Below are 23,768 nucleotides of genomic sequence, written 5' to 3' on the forward strand. Positions count from 1 at the left end.
AGGCTCAGACAGAACTGCAGTTGTGACTAATTGTAAGGGTGTCAGGTTACTTCTGTAATTTTCAACCTGACTCGGACATTTTTGAGTTGTAAAATAAATTATAGTTATCATGGCTAATCATTTTATATTTAACAGAGTTATAGTTGTTATTAGCAGGAAATTTGATCTGGTAAAATGTATGAAGTTTTATTTATTTATGCATGTTGACAGAAGTAAGATATGCTAAAATATACAGTCTGTTAGTATGATGTTTTATTGATTCGTGAAGGTATACCATGGAGAGGCTAGGAGTGAGATTTTTCTCAAAAACACAAGGTGCCAATGTGCTAATGTAAAATGAGTCGCCAATGTGCTGGGTAAGTTGATAACGGTGGTGCATGGACGCATGGCAGTGATTTAGGAGATGCAAAACAGAGGGAAATAGGAGGTATAAGGACTCGATTCCATTAGCTAACCGTGTTAATCAAGGTGTGATTTTCCCCTAAGTTTATTTCCCCCTAATTAAGAAATTTTGAAAAGATTCAAATCTATTTGTTCATTTTTGTGGTTGATTTGTGCTTTATGCCTTTCAAGACTAAATGAAAATACAACCAGAATTTATTATACCATGTTGTGAACAGAATAGTTGGAAAGATAAAGTATATTGATTTGTGCTTTATGCGTTTCAAGACTAAGTGAAAATACAACCAGAATTTTTTATACCATGTTGTGAACAGAATAGTTGGAAAGCTCAAGTATATTGCAATGTATCAGTTATATATATATATATATTTAAAAAAAACCTACAATGGTAACAACTAACCTAAGCTTAATCCTAGAAATTAGGTATATACATGGACTAACTATAATAACAAACTAAGAATGTATATCCAGTAATTACAAAAGATATAGACATAAACATTTAGATAAATGATAATCCCCTGTATCAACGGATGCGACTTACATGAGCGAATGGCTCACGCGTCGCTTCTTTCTTAGGCGTCGCTTGGTCTGGATTGCCAAATACATTCCAGATTTGCAAGGTCTCGCCCCCTGCAGAAGCCACTGCCAAGCCATCAGGACTCTGTAACATAAATCCAGAAAATCAGTAAAATACAAAAAATGAGGTAACTTGAGAAATAGAAGCTGCAGTTCTCAATAAACCAAAAAAATTACCTGAGACATGAAAAGTATTCTGGACGTATGCCCAGAAAGCTCTGCCATCTGCAACATTGATGGATAATTCCACAACACTAAACTGTTATCGGGAAGCCCGTGTGAGCTCAGCAGCTCGTGCTCATTATTGCTCCATATTAAAGCTGAAACCTGGGATCCAGTGTTTACTGAGTTCAAGCATGCACCAGTATTAATGTTCCAGAATTTTATGCATTGATCGTTCATGCCTCCTCCAGAAGCCAGCATACTACTCTGAAAGGGACACCAAGCAAGGGCTTTGACTGTAGCAGTGTGGTTTTGAATCCTGTGCAGCCACTGAGTAGATGAATTTATTCTAGCCATTGATCGATCCCAGATATGCAGAAGGTTGTCGTTGCCTCCACTGGCTAGATATCGACCTGATGGTGACCATTTTAACCCACAAACTTCACGCCGGTGTCCTCTGTAAGTTTCAACTATATGACTCCTAACTCTCAGGTCATTGTTGATGATTCTACTGTCTGCTGATCCAGTAGTGAGAATTTTACTATTCCAAGCCAGTGAACAGATACAAGCTTGGTGGCCTTCCCTTAATGTTCTCAGCTGCAAGAATGAAGCAATAACAGTAAGAAATCAAGCCAAACATAAGACATATAAAGCAGATGAGAAACAAAATATAGCCATACAAGTTGGTTTTATTTACCTTTTTACTGGAAACGGAATCCCAGACTTAAACTTCAGAATTGTCCAAGCCAATGGCAATCAGACAGCCAACAGGTGCCCAACTCACACTCGTTATTGGGCCTTCATCATCAGATACAGTCACAAGATCGCGCACAGTATTTGTGGATGCATCCCACAGGTATACTGTGTTTTCAAGAGCAATGGCAAGAAAATTATTCTTACCCCAGTCCAATAAATTCAAGTAGTAGTCATCTATCAAGCCAGGGCAGTCTAATGTACGCTCCGAAGTCTGTAGAATTACAATTGCAAAGAAGCAATGATCAAAAAGGTGCAGGACACACTAACAATACAGTCATGTCATGTTGGCTCCTGTCATGTGATGTGACAAATTTTACACTGGCACTAATCAAAATCAATAGGCAAGTGCACTTGTGTAGTCTATGCAAGAGTTGGCGATTCCAAAGTTAAAGATGATATCTCATACCAAACATATACTGCATACAATCACATAGTCATAATACTTCGTATAAGAGATAGTATTTAGTGAATTCCTCAAAATATTGCCTCATATTTCCACAAGTCGAAAAACACACTCCTTAGATAAATTCATAATTTTATACTATGTAACGTTTTTGCTTAAGAATATTGGAATAATCACATCATACATACAAAAACTGATATTAATTCATAGTCGTTCATGATTAATTTTCATCCTTGAAACAATAGAAATAAGTACCAATTTTTAACTATAGATTGAAACAAATTGATAAGCAATTCCTAATTATCAACAGCACCAAAACAGAGCATACAAAATAAACATATCTTTTCATGACATACATGTCTACATATTATTTCAGACTCATTTCCACAACAACAGAATATAACACATAATTAAAAACATAAACAGAATTAAAGAGTACTTGTGTAGGCTAAGCAAGAGTTGGTGGTTCCAAAGTTAAATATGATATCTCATACCAAACATACTGCATACAATCACATAGTCCTAAAATAAAATATAGTATTCAGTGAATTCATCAAATTAATGCTGTCATATATTCATAAATCGAAAAACATACTCAGTAGATTGGATCATAATTTTATACTATGTAACGTTTTTTGCTTAAGAATATTGGAAAATTGTTGCCAATACGTGCAAATTTATCATACATTAAAAGCAAAAACTTGCACGTCATGATACAAAAGCAAAAACTTGCAAAATAAACTAACTTATTATAATTCACATCATACTTAAAACAATAGAATTAAGTACCAATTTAAACTATAGATTAAAACAGATTGATAATCAACAGCACCAAAACAAAGCATACAAAATAAACATATCTTTTCATGACATACATGTCTTATATTATTTCATACTCATTTCCACAACAACAAATTATAACACATAATTGAAAACATAAGCAGAATTAAAGAGAAAAGTCTATATACCTGAGGAACACGGCGTATTCGCCTTCGAAGAGACACAGCCTCCAAGGCAGAGGTGTCAAGGGGAAGTGGGGCAGGTGGTTTGTTACTGAAAGCAAGAATTCTAGGCCTGTTCATCCCAAACGCCTCCTTCAATCGCTTCCGGTACGCTTCCTTCAACGGCGAATACTGAAATTTCTCCTTCTCTCTCTTCTTCTCCTTCCACCCTTCTGTCAGCATGTAGTGCGCATAATCGAAATCCATACCTGATCTGTTTGGAATGAATCTATCCAACTCCAACTGATTTTTTTCAAACCATTCACAAAAACCCCAAAAAAAAACACAAATTATCAGTAGCTGTTAACCTAATTTCCAAACATAATTCATCCGACAATAATTCAAATTAAAAAAAGAGAGAATTTTGATTCTTACATTTTCTTTACTTCGATTACGAGCCAAATTGTAGCGAACGTGAATTGACATGGTGTAAAATCGATTGAATTGCAAAAATTACCAAGTTCCGACGAATTCAACAAAACCCTGAAATTCAAATCAAAACAAAACAACACAACAAACAGCAATAGCAGCAACAACAACAACAACAACAATAACAACAAAAAATAATACAAAAAGAAGGAAAATACAGAGCAAAATTAAACAGAGTTAGTATCAAAGAAGAAAGAAATTGAAAGAAATAAAAAGAGCGATTACGAAATGACGACAACGAAAGGTTGGCGCTTGCAGAGGAGAGAGAGAAATTGAGAGCGATTCAAGCGTCGATTATTTGACGAAGATGATGAATGAAACGGAGGGAAATAATTTGGCGAACAAATTGAATGTTTTGATAACGGTAAAATGATGTTGAAGGGCGCGCTTCTGTTGTAATTGAACCGCCTTATTCCGTAGCTTACTATGAGCTGTTATTTGGTTGGCGCCACATTACCAATTAGGGTTTCATTAATGGGTTAATCACTTAGTCCTGTGTTTGCTAAAGATTTTTTAAAATTGTTTTTCAAAAAAAAAAAAAATCTAGTCAATAAAATGTAGGTTGCAGATTTTAATTCTAAAATCAGCAGTTCAAAATAGCAATAGAAATGAGTTACTCCGTACTTAGACTCTATTTGTTTTAACGGAAAATAACTTTTTTGAAAAAATGATCTCTCATGGAAAATTATTTTTAAGGGAAAATACAATTGTAATAATAATTTCCTTTGTTTGTTTTCTTTCAAGAAAAATTAAATAAGAATGGAAACATAGGAGTGAAAGAGAGAATGTGGATGAGAGGAAAGGTATGACCGTATAAGAGATGTGAAGAGTAAGGAGGAAAATGTGACATGTCTTCCTTTTGAAAAAAAAAAATAAAAAATTCTACTCTTATGAGAATTATTTTCCACTTTTGAAAAAATTGCTTTTCATAAAATTACTTCCCCAAACATTGGAACATGAGAAAATCATTTTCTATGAAAATATTTTCCGTCAAAACAAACAAAACCTTAGTTACTCTCTACTCTCTCTCTCCTTTACCTCTTTCAATGTAATATATATTTCAATATTAGTACTTCGCAATTTTTACCTCTTTCAATGTAGTATATGTTTCAATGTTAGTACTTTGCAACAATTAGGTACTTGACTAAATGCATCCAATTCTATTGATTTCTTAGTTTTTGGATATCAAATTCTCTTAAAGACTTGTGAGGTGAAGATAATGAAAATTTGACAAGAATAATCTCAATTACATCTTGTTGCTTTTAAATAATTGAAACTTCCTAGCATTAGAAAATAATTCTTATTATAAAATGAGTCTTCCATGTAATCAATTAATAAGTATGTCATACAAGTATTATTTTAATTTCCTTCCTCTTAAGTATTATTTTAATTTCCTTCCTCTTTTTTTTTCGTTCCCTTTATTAACCACCTTCTCCTTGCAAAGCCATTCATTACCTCCCCTTGCATAGGCGCACATCCATCACAACTCTTCCTTGCCGTTATAGTCATCCACACCTCGTTTTTCCCCATACAATCACCGCCTTCAACACCTACCACTCCCCACCCTCATTTCCATTGCACCCCAAGTTCCCAACCACACCGTGAAGAACCACCACCTGTTCTCATATCCTATTCCCTTGTCCTTACCCAGTTCCAGCCATACGTTCACAGCCCCTTCATCATACCACATCTACACAGCCTCTTCTCTTTCATTACCAACCTATTCTCCCCTTTCATTACCAACCTTAACAGCTGAGTTGAGGAAAAGGGCAACGAATGGAAAACTATTGGCAATGGGAGAGAGCATCAAGAAAAGTAGGGAGGAGTGTTGATTTTTTTTTTTTTTTTTTTTTTTGGTTAGTAAGGAGGGCCCTACCGAGCATAAACCTCTCACAGGTCCATCGGAGTTGAGGTTGCAGGTGAAAGCACACAATGACCATCCGTGGTTAGGACAATTACCCAGCATGACTAGACACATGGGATTCAGTTATTATACGGAGTATACCTTTAATCAGGGATCAAGAATATTTTGCCATCGTTAAAAAAAGAACTGTGTTTAAATGTAGTGTAAATAAAGGGGAACAATATTTCTCTTACTTTGAATTAGTATTATTTAGTAGGTTATTTTGATTTTTACCACCTTCAAATAACGACTTTATTGAATTTACCACCTCCTAAAAAAAAGATTTACTTTACCACCTTATAAAAAAATTAAACATCAGTTTTCCCACCTAAGCCTAACTCTGGTGACGGAAACCACCAGTGGGGCCCGCCATAACAGCTAGTTTTTGAAATTATCCCCAAATTCTCTCGATTTTCCTCCTATTTAAACAACCTTCTTCATCTCCACATCAAATTGTTGAAGATTGAAGTTTTTTTTTTTTGCAATTTTCTTTACAAATCCTTAATTTGGGTAGTAAATGAGCCAAAGTTCATCTTATAATTTGCTTATAGCTTGGTTTTTGGTCTGATTTGTATCCTTAATGGCTTAAGGATTGCAAACAAAAACGTGTTTGATCTTATAAATACCGAATCCGTGGATGAGCAACAACAATTACTCGTACCTGAGCTGCTTCAATTTCTGTTTCCTGAACCTGATTGTTATATGACAGAGGTTTCAGAAAACAAACGGCGACGAAGAATAGATTCGACTTCTGGAAAAAAATTGTTCTCGTAATTCGGAGGTAGTGTGACCATTTCTACTGCCAAATTTTCATTGAAGTTAATTGTATTTGAACACAATTACCATAATCTAACCCTAATTTTACTGCCTAATTGAAATATCAAAAACCCCCACATTAATTTACACTTACATGAACCCTAATTATTTACAATATGAAATTGGGGTTGAATTAATAACAGAAAACATGCAATTTCAATTATACTTAGCAGTTGTAACATAATCACGCAAACAATTGCAAAAAATTACAACAGAATTCATGAAAATTGCTTACCTTTTCGCTGTTTGTCGTCGAACAGTTCAATTGATTCAGGGCCGAGTACAATCTTCAATAATTTGATAATTTGAGGATGTGGGATTGTTAAGGATCACCCAAAATCCGAATTTGTGAAGAAAATGGCAAAAAAAAAACTTCAATCTTCACGAAATAGATGTAGAAATGAAGAAGTTAGGTTTAAATCAGTGGGAAATCGGGAGAATTTGGGGATAATTTCAAAAACTAGCTGTTATGGCGGGCCCCTCTGGCGGTTTCCGTCATCGGAGTTAGGCTTAGGTGGGAAAACTGATGTTTAATTTTTTTATGAGGTGGTAAAGTAAATCTTTTTTTTTTGGAGGTGGTAAATTCAATAAAGTCGTTATTTGAAGGTGGTAAAAATCAAAATAACCTATTTAGTAAGCACAAAAAATTTTAGCACCGCCATAGGCACAATAGGAAATGCAAAATAGAAAACTAAGGACTGGGAAACGAGAACAGGAGGCTATATATGCAGGATACAGGTTGAAAAGTCATGACAAGAACGTCTCCTTGTCATTACGAAGTATTTCACACCATATGCTAGTAATAAAATACACCCATTGCCAGTAAGATAAATCCAAGCCTTGTGCAAGTATGCAATGAGACCAAAATTATAACTATCATAGAAAAGGAAGGTGCCAACTACATAGAAAGCTCAATAGCTCACAAAACAATAGTGATTTATGAATTCGCAAATTACATTACTTGAGAAGCCATTAATATCAGAAGGCAAAAGGAACTAAAGCGATACTAGAATATCCTAAGCATTGTGATATTGTTGATGCACGACTTCACATTTTGCTATCCATTCGCTTACTTCTCTGAGGAATTAGGTCCCCTCTTCTTGCCAAATCCAACAACTGAAATCAAAAGTATCATAATGAAAACCAGAACAAGATAATCAAGCACAAAAGCAACAAAAAAAGGAATTAGAAAATTTGACACAAGGAACTAGCACAAGGTATGATGCTCCTCTTATACTACAGGCAAATCCCAGAAGATGTAATGAAAGAATGGCGTTCAAGATTATATAATTAAGGCAAGACAGGGAACAGAAACTGAGACAATCTTAGAGCACAAAGGTAACAAAATTCTATTTTAAGCTAGGATTAACAAAGAAAACCAATCAAACAATCAAAGAACTACATTATTTGCATTCTTTAAATGATATATTAAAAATGATAAGTTGGTGCAGAAGATGTAACTTTTAGACTGTAGAAAACAAATTGAAAGACACCTATAATAATGTTCAGCCGAGTACTACCCAAATATCAGATTATCCCAATAGCTAAAATTCTCAAGCTCAACAGCAGCTTTTTTTATGCTTAGTACGATATATGCTCCACACTCAACTCAAAAGGCACAGAGAATCACCCTATGTTTCATATTGCCAACAATCAATGCAAGATTCTAAATAATAACGACCCTGCTCTCTTAATTGGCAATTTCCTATCACAAGTAAAGAACACATCCATGCCTAAAAATATCCTAAAATCTTAGATTAAAAAAAAAAATATATATATATATATATACAAAATATAATGATTGTTCGAGGCCACGGTAGTATGTAGACAAGGGCAGAATCGCAAAGGCAGGAAAAACCATTCTATGTTTCAATTTGCGAACTTTCAATGCAAATTTGCATCATTCTGAATCTTATATCTTGCTCTATCAATCTCTAACCATAAGCAATGAACAAAATACCCATGGGTTATTGATCCAATAAACCTAAACAACCATATTCCCGGCTAGTAAAAATCCTTCCCAAGGCTTTTCGAATGCCACAAAACACTGCTAAATAAGAAATGTACAAAACATATCAAATTGTTCAAGGCCCTATTCGACACAAGCACATAGATCAAAATGCACGAAGAATACCCTAGGTTTCATAACGCCAACCATCAATGCAAGATTCTAAATTCAATACCTTATTCTTCAAATTGGCAGCAATTCACAACCCACAATTAACAAACATATCCACTCCAAACCCCACCTCCCAACAATCATATTCAGCTACAACTACAAACTTTGATAAAATGATTCACTCCACTAATCAACATTTTCACAAACAAATCAATCTCAATTTTCTAACAATAATCAGTTTAATCACAAATTACAGTAAAATTCAACCAAAAAAAAAATGGAGGAGAGAGAAAAGAGTACCAGCAGTAACGAAACGGCGATTGTACTGCAAGCGCTTGTGAGCGCGGCCACGGGGCTTCTTCTTCTTATCTTGAGAAGCAACTTTCGGGGTTTGCCCTCTCACCTTACCGGCACGTGCCAATGATCCGTGAACCTTACCTGTAAAATCCAGTTATCATCATCAAATTATCCACCATTTTAAAGCTCAAATTACTCGAGATTTTCAATCAAAATCCGGAAAATAGGTTTGAAGGAGAAGAAGAGAGGTTTGAGGATTACCCATTGTTGTTGATTTTGTTGTTGTTCTGCTGCTGCTGCTGCGATTTTTCTCTCTCCTCGAGTTTGCCGGCTAGGGTTTCTAGGGTTTGAGATTTTGCTGAAATGTGAGGTTTTAAAGGAATGATAGAAAAATACTTCGTATTAATTAAAAAGTGAAAAAATGGAGCTAGGTTATTGGAGATTTAGGCCCATCAGCGGATCAGCCCATTCTCGTTTCACTTGAAACTTGAAAGGTCCAATAAGAAAACACGACTTGAGAAATGCTTCATATAGGTCAGGTTTGAGTTCATGTCGATTAAATAAATTCGAGTTAGAAAAGGTCTTAATAGTTTATGGACATGTTAAAATAGTTGATAAATAAATTCATTATCAGAAACTCAATTGCTCGTGCAATGCCTGGATCCCGAAAACTAATGTGTCATAGAAATAGTGTAGATCGCTCGTATAACGCGTGAATCCCAAAAACTCAATCTAGGTAGCCTTTTCCATAAATGAAACATGTTAACAGTAGAAACAACACGCACTGACACTAACTTATATCGTCATACCACGTATCAATAAGGAACACAAGCATATGAAGGTTGCTTCATATCAGACTTTTTGTGCCGGGGCATCTGGGGAGACTATGCGCACGTGACACATGCCTTTAGAATGATTTACATTATGTTCTACCCTTATTTTAATAAGTATGGAGTAATAATTTAAATCAATTTTCTCTATCATTTTTAGTTACTAATTCCAGTTTACAATTGTGTTAGTAATCAAAAAGTGAGACAATGTGTTAAGAAGAGAGAAAAAAACTTGAAGATAGATAATTTGATAGAGAAGAGTGAAAAAAATTAAAAAAATTAAAAAAAAAAAAAAAAAAAAAAAAAAAAAAAGGTTAAAGAAGAGAGAATTTGATCAAGAGGATAGTTAATATGATTGAGATTAGTGAAAAAACTTAAAGAAGAAACAGAATTTGATTGAGGGAATTTTATTGATTTAGATCAAACGTGTGGAAAAAGTGAACGCCAATAATTACTCTTGTCATGAATGACAATAACAAGTGTTCATTGGTACTTTTATGTGTGGAGGAAGTGCACGCCAATAATTACTCTTGTCATGAATGACAATAACAAGTGTTCGTTTGTACATTTATACCTCAAATTGGTGTAGTAGCTGTACCAATATAAAGTCTAAAAATATCAACAAACTTGTTGAAAATTGCATAGTACACCAGGGGTAAAATTAATCCTTTTATTAAATAAAAAAATAATAATTTCAAATCAACCCATTCCTTAATTCATGGGATTTATCTTGACAATTACATTTTTTTTAACTTTCAAAATTAAAAGTTTAACGTTCTTCAATTATTTCAAAATATTTTAGAGTGAGAAATTAAGAGAGAGAGATTAACGTCGATCGGAATTAATCAGAGAATTTATGGATTACTTTTTACAATATTAATGACATATCAATTAGAATTTCGACATGATTCTGATGCTAGATTTGTTGATAATGCTCATGATGATGATGATAATGATGATGGAGGTGATTTAGAGAATATCGTAAACAGAGACGAAGGTATGTAATTTTCTGTTTATTGATTCAATTATTTATTAATTGATGGATATATAGGTTATATTTGATAGATGATAATATATTTAAATGATTGTTTGTAATTTTCTTGTTGATTATAGTTTTACATTTTCTTGAAGATGAAGTTCTTTCTATATTTGGTTATGTTCTTTTTTTCATTTACTAAGGCACTGAAATAATTATTGATTCTATTGATTAATAATTTTATTGATTAAGCATATATGTTCATTTTATTAAAATGAACATTTTATATTATTAAAATGTACATGGCAGTATAAATGTTATGTAATATTTAATTATTCATTATGTTCTTGTTTTAATAACTGAATGTTCTTTTTTGAATTTTGTAGTGTGGGTTAGTATGTTCTTTTATGTATTTATTATGTTCATTACATTATTTCTTATTGTTCCTTTAATTATATAAAGTACATTGTGCCTAGTCAGAATGTACATATATAGTTTTTCTAATGATTATATTATATTATTATTTATTTTAGGCTTTACTAAGGCTAAGGAATCAGAACTATTCGACAAAAAAGTCAAGTCTGATAAAGAGGCATGTGAGTTGTACAATAATTATGCCTTTAAACATGGTTTTGGTACACGAAAGGGGAAGTTGAATCATAGTAATGATAAGTTTACTATTCGACAACGATTTTGTGTGTGTTCTTATGCTGGTCTTAATAAAGAAAAGAAGCTTGGTGATGAACCAAAAGTCTATTAGAAGAGAAACTTTCGTACAGGATGCAAAGCATCTATTCAATTTGATGTTGATAAAGAATCTGGTTTGTTTGTTGTGACCAATCACATCATGGAGCATAAGCACAGCAGGGTTCCTGTATCAAAAAGAATTTGATTAGGTCTCATAGGAAGGTAAGATCATATCTCTACACACTAGTGTTGTTTCAAATACTGAATATTCTTTAATAAAATAGTAAATGTTTTGTATAATATATTATTGTGTTCTTTAGCTATGCCATCATATGTTCTTTTTATAATTAATGATGTTCATTATGCTATAACATGTTTTCCAAGTAAATGTTTGATATGCTTTTTTTTTTTTTTTTTTTTTTTAATTGTTTATAGGTCACTAAGGAACATATTGGTATGCTTAGTAGTTTAACTGAGAATGGTATACCTGTTGCTGATGTTGTTCGAGTTTTAAGGAATCAAGCTGGCGGTTGGGGTTTCTTTGTAGCGATGCTTATGGTGCTTTAGCTTCGGAGAAGAGAAAGAAATTTGATGGGTGTGATACTAAGCAGTTGCTTAACTATTTTAAAGAACGCAAATCACATGAGTATGACTTTTATTATGATTTCGATGTTGATGAGAAAGGTCACTTACAGTCTTTCTTCTTTCGAGATAATAGGATGAAGGTTGATTATGATGCTTTTGGGGATTTACTGGTTCATGATACAACATATTGTACAAACAAGTATGCCATGATTTGTGGTCCATTTGTTGGCATGACCTGTAATACCCCGTATTTTTATACGTATTTTAATTTAAATAAGTATTTCTTAAAGTATTTAAATAATTCAAAATGAATTATTTATGGTTTTTATTAATTTAAAAAGAATTATTTTAATTAAAAAGTTTATTTTTAATTATTTAATAATCTTGAAAATATTTTATATTATGATTAAAAAATATTGGGGCATATTATTTTATAAAAAGATAATTTTTAAAGTCAATGGTATTTAAGGATAGTCAAAATACTAGTTTGACTAGGAAAGGGATCATTAAGGGTAGTAAAGGAATTTTAAGTAGGAGGGCTATTGAGAGGGGGTATAAATATTCATCATATGCCTAAGGTGGAGTGCACCCAAAGGTAAACTCTCTCTCTCCTCTTATTTTCTTTTCCCCTTCCCCTTTAATTTATTTTATTTTAATCACCACCCACACACACACCACACACGTCGGCCGACCACCACATGTCACCACTGGCCGGCAGCCACCACCACCACCAGCACTCGCCAGCAGCAGCAGCCACCAGGCGGCGGCGGCAGCCAGCCTAGGTGGTTGTGTGTGCCGATGGTTTACAAAAAAAAAAAAAAAAAAAAACTTTCTTTTTGATTTTTAACTTAAATCTACCTTAATCTAATTATTGTTTTTGGGTTTTGTGATGATTTTAGGATTTTAATAATAAGTATTTTGTATATTAATTTTCAGATTTGATTTTGAATTAAAAAGCCCCAAATTGAAAATCCTAGGTTTCTAAATTTATGTATAATTGATGGAATTTGATTGTGGGTGATTTAAATTATTGAAATAGGTGTTTTAAAACATAATTACAGCAATTTTATGAGTTTTTATTAAGCTGAATTTTTTATATATAAGCTATAATTATGTTTCTTGAAAGGATTTTTAATTACCCATTAATTGAGAATAAAAGTAAGGGTTTTAAATAAAATTTCAGATTATTTTAGGGGGTTTATGAGTGATTTAAAGAGAGTATATATTGTTGGAAATTTGTGTGGAAGAGGTATTACACTACAAGAAATAAGCTAATCAATGACGAAAATAATCCCTCGAAATATCATGAAATTTCGTCGGAACTGACTATTTCTGACGGAATTCCGTTGGAATAGGTCATCGTAAATCTATGTGTAGGAAAAACGACATTTTCCGACGGAAATTCCGTCGTAACAGTATTTTCCGACGGATTCTTGACGGAATATTTTCGTAGAAAGAGCTATTCCGGCCACCAGAAAGTCTGTCGGAACTTTCCGACGGAATACAAATCCGCCGGAAAATTCAGACGGAAATTCCGTCGGAAAATCAAACCAAGAAAATAAAAAAAAAAAAAAAAGCCCCCCACCACTCACCATCACCACCCCACCACCTAACCTCCCCCTTAACCACCACCAGCCCCCACCACTCACCGCTCCTCCAGCCCCAACCTCAAACGAACCCTATCCCCACCACCTAACCTCCCCCTTAACCACCACCACTCACCACCACTCTCCGTCAGCCCCCACCACTCCCCGCCAGCCACACCACCGTTCGACCAAAAAAAAAAAAAAAAAACCTCGAAAACAAAAGTAACCACTAAATTCGTAACAAAAACCGAAACAAATTACGAAAATTAAGCCAAACAAGTCGAAAAATACAACACAAACAAATCAAAACCAGTAGATTTACATATTTAATTAGAATTTCATAAAAAAAATTAAACAAAAGCCGATAATTATACATTAAAAATTAAAGGACATACAATTATCTAATCAATTTATTATCAAAATTACAATTACATAAAAAACTAAGTAAATCTACAATCTAACTTAAATTAAAACTAGATATACAAAAATACGAGACTTTCGCGCAAAAACCGAGAACGAAAACGCTTACGCCGTTGTTGTTGTTGATGTTGGTTGGTCGTAGTTGTTTATGAATGCGTCGTTGTTGTTGTTGATGTTGGTTGACCGAGATCGAAACTCTGATTTTATGAATGTCGCGCAAAAATCGAGAACAAAAATTCTGATTTTATGAATTTCGAACAAAAACTCTGATTTTATGATTTTATGAACAAAAACTCTGGTTCGTTGATGGAAAGAGAGAGAAAGAGAAAAGGAAGAGAAGAGAGAGAAAGAGAAGAGGAAAGAGGAGAGGAGAGAGAAAGAGAAATGAGGGAGGAGAGGAGAGGAGAGAGAAAGAGAAAGATGAGGAAAAGAGGCGCACAGAAGGAAGGGAGAAAGAGGGGGAACGTGTTTTAGGGTTTTTTTTTTTTTAATTATTCCGGAAAAATCCGTCGGAAATGGGGAAAAATCCGTCGGAAATTTCCGACGGATTTGATTTTCATAGGAAAATTACTGTTCCAACGGATAAAATCCGTCGGAAATTTTCAACGGATGTCGGATATTATTTCCGTTGGTAATTTACTGTTCCGACGGAATATTCTGTTGGAACAACCTAAATTTTCCTACGGAATTTTATTCCGTCGTAAACTTTCGACGGATTTCCTATGGAATACAAATTCCGTCGGAATTTCTGATATTTCCGACGGAAACAGTTCCGTCGGAATTTGGCCTATTTCTAGTAGTGTTAATATTTCTTTGTAATTGTGGTCTGTAGGAGACTTTCAAGTGAGTGATTTTATTTAGTCGTGGCGATTTTGAGATCATATTCAAGGTACGTTCGCGTATTTAGTAATTATTTGAATATGTAGAAGCATGCTAGGCTTTGATTAGTTAATTCCAAGTAGTATCATGATAGGTATTGGTGGAATTTGTTGATTGGATTGATTTGGTGATTAATTTGTGAAATATGAATTATTTGAAGTGAATTGTTGATTGGAAATAATTATGTTGGCATGTTGATTGTGAACCATACTTTTATTATTGGCATAATAGAGGGCATGTTCAATTAAACTAAGTTTTAATTTGGTTTGGAATATTGAAAAGGAATTTCATTATGGTTCATATAATTTTTATTGATGCTATAAGCATGAGGAATGAGCTATTTAAGTGTCTATGTACACGAGGATTAAATTATATTTTTGGTGCCTAAGTGCACTTAAGATGTTTCTAACACCGAGAGATAGGATTTGCGGCGCATTATGCGTTTAAGGTGTCTTTTACACCGAGGTAGATTAAAAAGGGTTCAACTATTAAATTTATGTAGTCGCTAATTATTCAAGAATTAAATTGGTATGTTTGATTGCTTGAATGAGTTATAATGTTTTATTGTGTTATGGTTTGAGAGTCATCATCGAGTCTAATAATATGTAAGTGAAAGAGATTACGCACCAAAACTCTTGGAACGTATATACCTTGAGTATGAACATATGGGGGGGGTTATGCGACTTTATATTTGACCATAACTTCTACTGGGAATACAAGACGCTATATTTTCCTTTTTATTATGCGCAAGAATTCCGCCACTTATGAGTGGTTTATTGTATACTGGCATGGTTAGCTCCCGTGTTAGTACCCCTTTATTGGGGCAGGTTAGGGGGAAACCCATTCGATGCGTAATAAAAAATAAATGAACATTGGTATTGGTCTAGTTAGGTGTTGAATGTTTTGTGTGCTTGTAAACAGCGGTAACACGGTAAGCTGTGTGTTGTTAGGATGAAAGCATGTTAGTGTGTTTTATTACGCTTATGTACTCAACTTTGCTGATTGTGTGGTTGTATGTTTGTTTTGCCTTGTCTTTACCTTGGCCCTATAACGACTCATTTCTAATGGCGAGTAGTGGAGACAAGTAGAGAGAAGCTTTTCAGGTGATGAAGCATATTTATGAAGGGGCATGAGTGAAGAGTGAATCATGCTTAGTTCTCATAGGAATATGATGTGTTTTATTTGCTTTGAATATTATTTATTTTATTATGATCATGAGACTAACACAAAGGTTTTAAATATTGATTGGGTTTTAAAGGCCTACAATAGTTCCAAGTTGTAGGTTGACTTAGTTTGACTTTTGTTTTCGTTTGGTTTGACTTTTTCAAGTTGATTTGTTTTTAAATGGTTTTAAAGATAGTCTTCTGTTGTGTGTGAGTCTTTGATATTTGCCTTAGCTGTTTTCACGGTGGCGGTAATGTCTTAGATTTTCCTTTTTCGTATTTTAAAAGGGCAAAATGGGTATTTTAAAGGAAAGGAATTTACAAATAGAAAAAACCACACCAAATAATGGTAACGTACATAAACTTTACAAATAAAGAATATACACTTAATATAACAAAACATGTACCTTTCTTTTTCATCACTTTCTCTTCTTTTTCCATAATTCTTCTCATTTTTTTCTTTTCCTTTTTCACCAATTTCCTTTTCTCCTTTTTCTGATTTCTTTTCCTCACGATCATCATCCGTTTTTCCTTGGACACTAAAAGTACGCAAATACAATGTAATTAACATCAAATGTCTTAAAAGAACATAAAGCCAAAGTAAAAGAGAGCATAATCATTATATCAAAAACATATGCATCTTAATTTTAAATTACCTTAGATTTTTTCCCTTTCCTCTGTCTCTTTTTTCTTTTTCTGTCTTTTGATTCTTCACAGTATCAACATTACTCTTTTCTGATTTCTCAACTTCAATATCTTCAGTTTTTTTTCCATGGATCCTAAAAGTAATCAAATACAATACAAAGAACATGAACTGTTATAGGAAGTACATAAAGTTCAAGTAAAGAGAACATAATAAAAAGTACATCAAGCATAAACAACATTTAATTTAATATAAAGAATATCAAGCTTGAAATAAAGAACATCAAACATGATATAAAAGAACATTATTAATATTGGAAAGGAACATAAGTTTTTTTATTTTTTAACCAAACCATAAGATTAATATTAGTACATTACATAATCAACTAAAAACAGAAATGCTCTAATGTAATAATAACCATCTAAGGCATACATAGATATCACATACCACTAAATAATAGAGTCCAAAATATACAAACCAACATATTAAACAATAAGTATGTGAAATAATTACTTACCCGGTCTTCTCAATATCGCTCTTTGGATCGCTGAACACGGTCTTCTCAATATCACTCATTGGATCGCTGAACACCTTATCCACATCATCAACTTGAAGACGTAACTCAAATGAGGGTTCATCCACTTGAGCAGTTGGTGGTGTCTTCCATATGCCCTCATATTCTTGTTGCCTTCCATTCACATCTTCGGGTTGTACACCATCATTCATCACCACATTCTTGACGACATCGTCAATTATGTTCCCAAACCAATCTGAAGCAAAGAAGTCAGTGTCCTGACTCAGTATTGAAGCTCCTTCCACACGTTGATTTTGTGTGGGTTGCTGTATTTCAGAAGGTAATTTGGCGCCGGCACATTTAGACCACATGGCTTTAACATTGTAGATGGTGGTCTCCTCGACCAAGGGAGTTGTATGGAACCTCTCACCTAGTCTCAATAGATTGGATAGGTTGACAAAATCATTGGCTATCCTCTCTGTTGCCTCTCGGAGCATTTGATTATACTCCTAAAATGTAGATAAACATTCAAAGATGTATTGAAATACATACACTATCTACAACAACATGCCATATTAAAAAAATTATAGATGAAATACACTATATATACAAAAAGCATGACATTATGAAAGAAAGAACATTCACAATCTTAAAAAAGAACAAAGATTTAAATTAAAAAGAACATATACCTGAAGATTTGTTGGGACATGTTGCTATTTTGATTGATTATGTTGATCTTATTGTTGTTGTTGTTTATCTTGTTGTTGTTGTTGTTGTTGTTGTTGGGTTTGTTGTTGTGCTTGTTCTTTCTCTTCTCCAGGTGGTTGTTGTTGTTGTAGCTCTTCAAGCAAAACACCTCCCTTGATGGCTTGAACTCCAATAAGATATTGTGGTATTGGGATGTCCACAACATCTGGTCTAGGAATTTTGTCCAAGACTTTGCCAAGACCAAAGCCAAACCCCAATTCCTCACCAATGCGTTTCTTGACGACATCTTGTCTCCACTCTTTCAATATTGAGAATTCTCTAGGCATATACAAAGTATGCTTTTGGAGTCGATCGAAGTAACATATCTGCATTTCATTTTTAAAATTATATACGAAATCAACAACAAAAATTAATTACTTAAACAATGTGTGTTTTACACAAATAAAATTTAAACTAAGTGAAAACACATTTCATGCATTACCATTAGAAATGGCAATGGCCCAGCAAAGTATTTATTCGATTTTTTCCTCCAAAACACCGTCCACTCAATCAAACTCTCTATTGCATAAGAAGACCAATCATATTCAGGGATCTTCTTGGTGTCAGTTGCTGTGCACAAAAATCTGCTCAAAAAGAACATCGTTAATAAAATAAAAGAACATACTATGAAAACAAAACGAACAAACTGTATAAATACAAAGAACATACCATATAAACGTAAAGATCATTCTACATAAGCAAAAAGAGCATACTATATCAATGAAAAGAACATACTATATAAACCAGATAAGCCTTTTTATACACTACAGTTAAGAATATAAAATATAAACAAAAAAAAAAAAAAACAACACAATTAATACAATGAACAATAACTCGCTAAATGAAGAACATCAAATTAAATATTTTTGTTTTTCTAAATTTTTTACCTTAGATAAAGTTGTGTGCTTGTCACAGACTTAATGCACGAGTTGACAACTAAAACAAGGAAGCTCCTTCACCAGTCATCATCAAGTGGAGTAGTTTCCAAGCATAGTTTTACTGCCAACTTCGTCAAAGTAGGTACTTGACCTCCATGATACCTCTTGAATTGCCTCACCAATTCATCATACTCCTCTTCACCAGGCTTAGCTTCTACAATTTCTATTCCTCCAAATGGTACTCCATTTAACAGATGAACATCAATTGCCTGGATACTTAAAACCTGATTTCTACCACAAACTATGCACATCTCATTAATCTCCATTCTACCAACATAATAGCAAACTCAGGTGAATTTCTAGGTAGATCAAGGTGTAAAAACTCACCAAACCCCATGTTCTTTATTGCTTGCAGCTTATGACCTTGATTTTCTAAAGCAATCACCAAGTTCATTAAGGGTTGTACTGTATGCCTAGGTTTCACAACACCTCTACCAGGAAGAATAGAAATGTCCTCCTCATCCTCTTCATCATCCTTATCTATTTTTGCTTTCTTTTTTTTCTGAGTAGGTTTCACCTTTGAAACCTCCTTTGGTATAGTTACCATTGATAATGTAGTTCCTGATTGGGAAGCTGATTGTGCAACACCAACTTCGGGTTTCTCAACAACCTCAAAATAAGGCTCTCCAATTGGTGCCCTCCTCTTCTTTAGCACCACTTTCTTTTCTTTTGGAGCAACATCCTTAAGTGCCTCTCTAGTAGCTGGTTTTTTTGAATCTGCATCACCTCCTTTACTTTGTTTAGGATCAAATTTCTTACTGTAAAAAAAAAAACATTGTACAATAATTTAAAGAACATGCTTGATATTAAGAAAGAACATCATATATAATGCATGCTTACATTGTGATTAGACTAATGTAAATCAAAAAAGAAATTCGTAATAAATAAAAGAACATGTAATCAATAAAATAAGTACATGTTCCTTTTTTTAATACCTTTTTTTTTTTTTTGTAGCTATTTGCTTAAACCGATAATCTATTTTCTTTTTTGGTAGACTCTGTTCTTGAGGTTATGATGCCTTTTCGGATTTGATTGCTTTGGGTTCATCTTCGCCAACCCTGTATGATAGACTTATGAAATGAAATCTCAAATGAAAAAGGGATATCTAGTGATCATATAAATCTTAGCTTACTAGGTGCTCTTTATTTTCTGTTTTAATTTAATAATGTGATCTTAATATCAAGTCCTATTAAAACTATCTATTTCTTAACACTAATTAAACCAAAAAGGGATCTTATCTACACATAGCTTATTCACTAATTAATTCCTACATACATCTTGTTCTTTTCAACTGAAAAAGCATAGTAAAGCATTGAGCACCAACCCATTAGAGTGATCATCCACTCTAGCCATGTTATTAAAAAATAGCAAGCAAATTAATATTAAATAATTAGTATATAATTTTATATATGAGGCTTGGTTGACTGAAGTTGACCGCATACTTTAGAAGATTAGTAGTTAATTACTGGGGTCCATAACAATGCTTTATTTCAAGCTTTGACACAATAAGATTAATATCTATACAATACCTCAATCATCATTATTCCTATCTTATGGATTGGGATATGGGCATCAAGATCACCACAAAAAAAAAAAAAAAAAAAATTAAGTATTGTAGGATCAACACACAAGGTGGGGACTATCTTGATAATGGATTCCATTATCCATATCAAGTATGATCATCGCAATAAAATTTCACTCATCTTAATCTATAACCCCATGTGTCACTCTGAAGTCCTCTTCTTTCCCAAATGTCACTTTTCATTTCATCTCAAGATCTTTATTTTTAAGTTTTTAATTTTTTTTACAACCATATCAAGCTTCTCAACAACTAAGCAGATCAACCATATCAAACTTATCCACCATATCAAGCTTAAATTTACTAAATCCTCAAAAATCATACAACAGAATATCATATCCTCCAAAAAGAACATGTACTCCTCCCAAAAAGAACATTATAAGAAAACATATACTTCTCTAAAAAGAACATTATAAAAGAACATGTACTCCTCTCAAACACAATAATATAAAAGACATACAAAATTAATAGATTTAAATAAAAGAACATATACTTCTTCCAAAAAGAACATTAATTATCACATTACAAATTAAATAATTAAAGAACATTACAGTCTCACACAACGAACATGCGAACAACCATAGGTCTATAGTTAATTATTATTTTAATGACCCTACCAACAACCAAATCCACCATTTTTAATGAATTCCTAGGAACAAAACAACATGCAAAATCTAGAAAGTGATAACTATATCATACTTGGAACTATCATCCATATTGTTTATGGATCTTAAGATTGTCGGGTCCACAATCGGACCTATACCATCTACAATGACTGCACTTTTGCTCCCTTTTTTGAGAATACTCAACATCTTCTTGTCATTTACTGATAAACAACCACAAATAACCAAAAATAAAAAGCATCAGATCCAAAAATAAATCAGAAACAAATGGATCAACTATCCACTAAAAACAAATAACTAAAATGTTTAAATAAAAAACCAAGTTTGTTGATCATCTTGTCGTTCTTCTCGGACCACAATTTGTTCTTCTTGACTTTGTTCTTCACGAATCACTGTAGGTTCTCTACTTTGATTCAAAAAAACCCAAAAAACAAACACAATATATATATATATATAAATAATAATAAAAAAAAAAACACAAAGAAAACAAAATTAAACGCTAAAATTACAAATTATGGATTAAAATATGATTTGTATTATAACAATTACTACTTACCTTTCATATAATTCGGCCATATACTCAAGCTTTCAAATTACACTAGGGTTCTTAGTTGAGCAAACAGAGAAAATAATTTGAATAGAGAGAGAAACGAGTTTTTGGGAAATGATATCAACCAAAAGATTTTTTTACAATTATTGTGGACCATGGGGGTAACTTTTCGAAATTCAGTAAAAAAACTAACTCCTAATTGCTCGCGTTCTTTTACTCAGGGTCTAATGTACTTTTTACACTCCATGTTCTTTACAAATTAATCTAATGTTCTCTCCGCCTTTTACATGGTTGATTGGGGTATGCATTTTGTATTGAAGGCTGTCGTTTTGGGCCTGGTGCACCATGCTCATGGTGCACCCTGGTACACAGATCATAAATTAATCAACAACTATCTTTTTATCTTAGATATCGAAATTAAAAACTAACGAACCCTTAGTTATTTGGCTACACTTGATGCGAAAAAGATGAACAAAGATCTATTCACTAGTAGAAAAAACTTAATAGGCACCCCCCCATAGCACCGGTTCTTGAAAATCGGTGCCAAAATAAATGGGCGGGACTTAAAAATTCATAGTTGGCACCAGTTCTGAATTAAACCGGTGCCAACTACACTATTTAGCACCGGTTCAAACCGGTGCCAACTGATTTTTTTTTTTTAAAAAAAAAATTTAAGAAGGTTAGAGTTGGCACCGATTTAAAGCGAACCGGTGCCAAATACGCTGATTAGCACCGGTTCAAACCGGTGCCAACTGTTTTTTAAAAAAAAAAAAAAAAGAAAAAGGTTAGAGTTGGCACCGGTTAACCGGTGCCATTTAAAAAAAAAAAAAAAAACCCGGGTTTTTTAGGGTCCTGTACAGTTCAATTCGTGGTTTCTTCGTTCTTCAATTCATATTATTGCTAAGGCGCGTTTCTCATTCATCCTCCTCTCTTCTCCTATTCCTTCTCCATTAAAGTGTACTCTTCGTTCTTCCATTGAAGTGCTGCAACATTCTCACCTCCATTGAAGCAGCTAGTTCGTCGCATTGCCCCCCCTCCACGTACAAGCAACTCCAGCCATATAACTCCCTCCATTGAAACGGCTTCAAGCTAAGGTAGGTTTTACTTATATGAATTCCTTCGAGTTTTTGGTGGATTTTTTTTACAATTTAGTAATTATATGGCCGTTGTAATCTAGGGTTTGTGAATATACACGCGCATTGCCGCCGCCCCCTCCACGTACAACAACCTTCTTGCTCGCTCTCATTGTGGGTCTAAGGCGCCATTTCAGGTAATTTAGAAGATTGTGTGATGTTTTGTGGTTTCTCAGGCAACATAGAATGGGCATGCATCCTTGTTTGGTTTGTTAGAAACTAAGGTGAAGGGGAAAATGTTTTTGTCAAAAATTATTTCATTGTTTTATAAAGATTGCTTGCAGAGACAATGTCAGGAATCTTTGCCTCAATAGGAACAACTAACAAAGCTTGTTAAATGTTTTTTTTAGCCAAAACAACGATTAATGTAGATTATATTTGATCTCATAATTTGAGTTCCATTCCTTAATGTTGAGATGATATGCCCTATTAACTACCTCTGTCTGCTAGTGCTGTTTTTAGAGGGTCTGCCTGGTTCTTATTGGCTTTTCTGGCTGATGTCTTGTCCCTGTATACTGGCTTCAAGTGCTGCTGTTGCTGCTGTGTTTTTTGTTTTGTCAGTTGAGGTCTGGCTGGCCTAAGTTTCAGTGCTGTTTTTTTTTGTTTCTGTTTTCAGCTAGTTGTCTGTTTTCTGTTTTTGGTTGTGTGGGTTGTTTTCCCTGTTTGCTTCTTGTTCTAGTCCTTGCTCGGAGTACCCTTCCTAGAAGGTGCCTCCTTGCTTGAGTCTAGGTCCCCCTCCTTGTCTTCTTGCACCCTTCCTAGAAGGTGGCTTGGAGTTTGGAAGGTGGGTTGGGGTTGGTATTCTTGTGCCCTTTGGGTTTGTGTTGTTTTTTTTTTTTTTTTGATGGTTGTTTCAAGCTTTTTAGCTTGTAAGTTGTAATTCTTTTATTCTTTTATTGTTAATCATGTATTTATCTCCTAGTTTGTAGTTATCATGTATTTATCTGTCATGATTCTAGCCAATTTAGTTCCTACTTTGTAGCCTTAGAATACGAGATGTACTATGTATATATTCTGGGACTTTGAATGATAAAGCAACACATTACATTCT

At 33.7% G+C, this 23,768-nt stretch overlaps 2 protein-coding genes and 1 pseudogene across 10 annotated transcripts; all 3 read right to left on the bottom strand.

Annotated features, from left to right (window-relative positions):
* Positions 1-719: 719 nt before the first annotated feature.
* Positions 720-4,197, bottom strand: LOC110718155 (annotated as a pseudogene).
* A 3,048-nt stretch (positions 4,198-7,245) lies between these two features.
* LOC110717658 (40S ribosomal protein S30) lies at positions 7,246-9,265 on the bottom strand. Its single transcript, XM_021896412.1, has 3 exons — positions 9,126-9,265; positions 8,868-9,005; positions 7,246-7,564 (listed from the first exon to the last, which is right to left on the bottom strand). Exons 1-3 carry the CDS (start codon positions 9,127-9,129, stop codon positions 7,518-7,520), a joined length of 189 nt encoding a protein of 62 aa, XP_021752104.1. The 5' UTR covers positions 9,130-9,265; the 3' UTR covers positions 7,246-7,517.
* A 1,560-nt stretch (positions 9,266-10,825) lies between these two features.
* Positions 10,826-22,283, bottom strand: LOC110717467. Of its 9 annotated transcripts, none has more exons than XM_021896179.1 (11): positions 21,591-22,268; positions 21,354-21,437; positions 21,111-21,237; positions 19,768-19,890; positions 18,782-19,586; positions 18,337-18,464; positions 17,837-18,220; positions 17,151-17,656; positions 16,647-16,769; positions 16,398-16,529; positions 10,826-11,542 (listed from the first exon to the last, which is right to left on the bottom strand). In XM_021896179.1, exons 8-11 carry the CDS (start codon positions 17,642-17,644, stop codon positions 11,230-11,232), a joined length of 1,062 nt encoding a protein of 353 aa, XP_021751871.1. In that variant the 5' UTR covers positions 17,645-17,656; positions 17,837-18,220; positions 18,337-18,464; positions 18,782-19,586; positions 19,768-19,890; positions 21,111-21,237; positions 21,354-21,437; positions 21,591-22,268; the 3' UTR covers positions 10,826-11,229. The 9 variants fall into 9 exon arrangements, 6 of the variants coding, with proteins under 6 accessions (XP_021751871.1, XP_021751873.1, XP_021751869.1 ...); XM_021896181.1 differs by having other exon boundaries at positions 18,782-19,073; positions 19,160-19,586; positions 21,111-21,437; XM_021896177.1 differs by having other exon boundaries at positions 21,111-21,437.
* Positions 22,284-23,768: the final 1,485 nt, after the last annotated feature.

This window comes from Chenopodium quinoa, unplaced genomic scaffold, assembly GCF_001683475.1.
Source record: "Chenopodium quinoa cultivar QQ74 unplaced genomic scaffold, ASM168347v1, whole genome shotgun sequence".
Classification (NCBI taxonomy): Eukaryota; Viridiplantae; Streptophyta; class Magnoliopsida; order Caryophyllales; family Amaranthaceae; genus Chenopodium; species Chenopodium quinoa.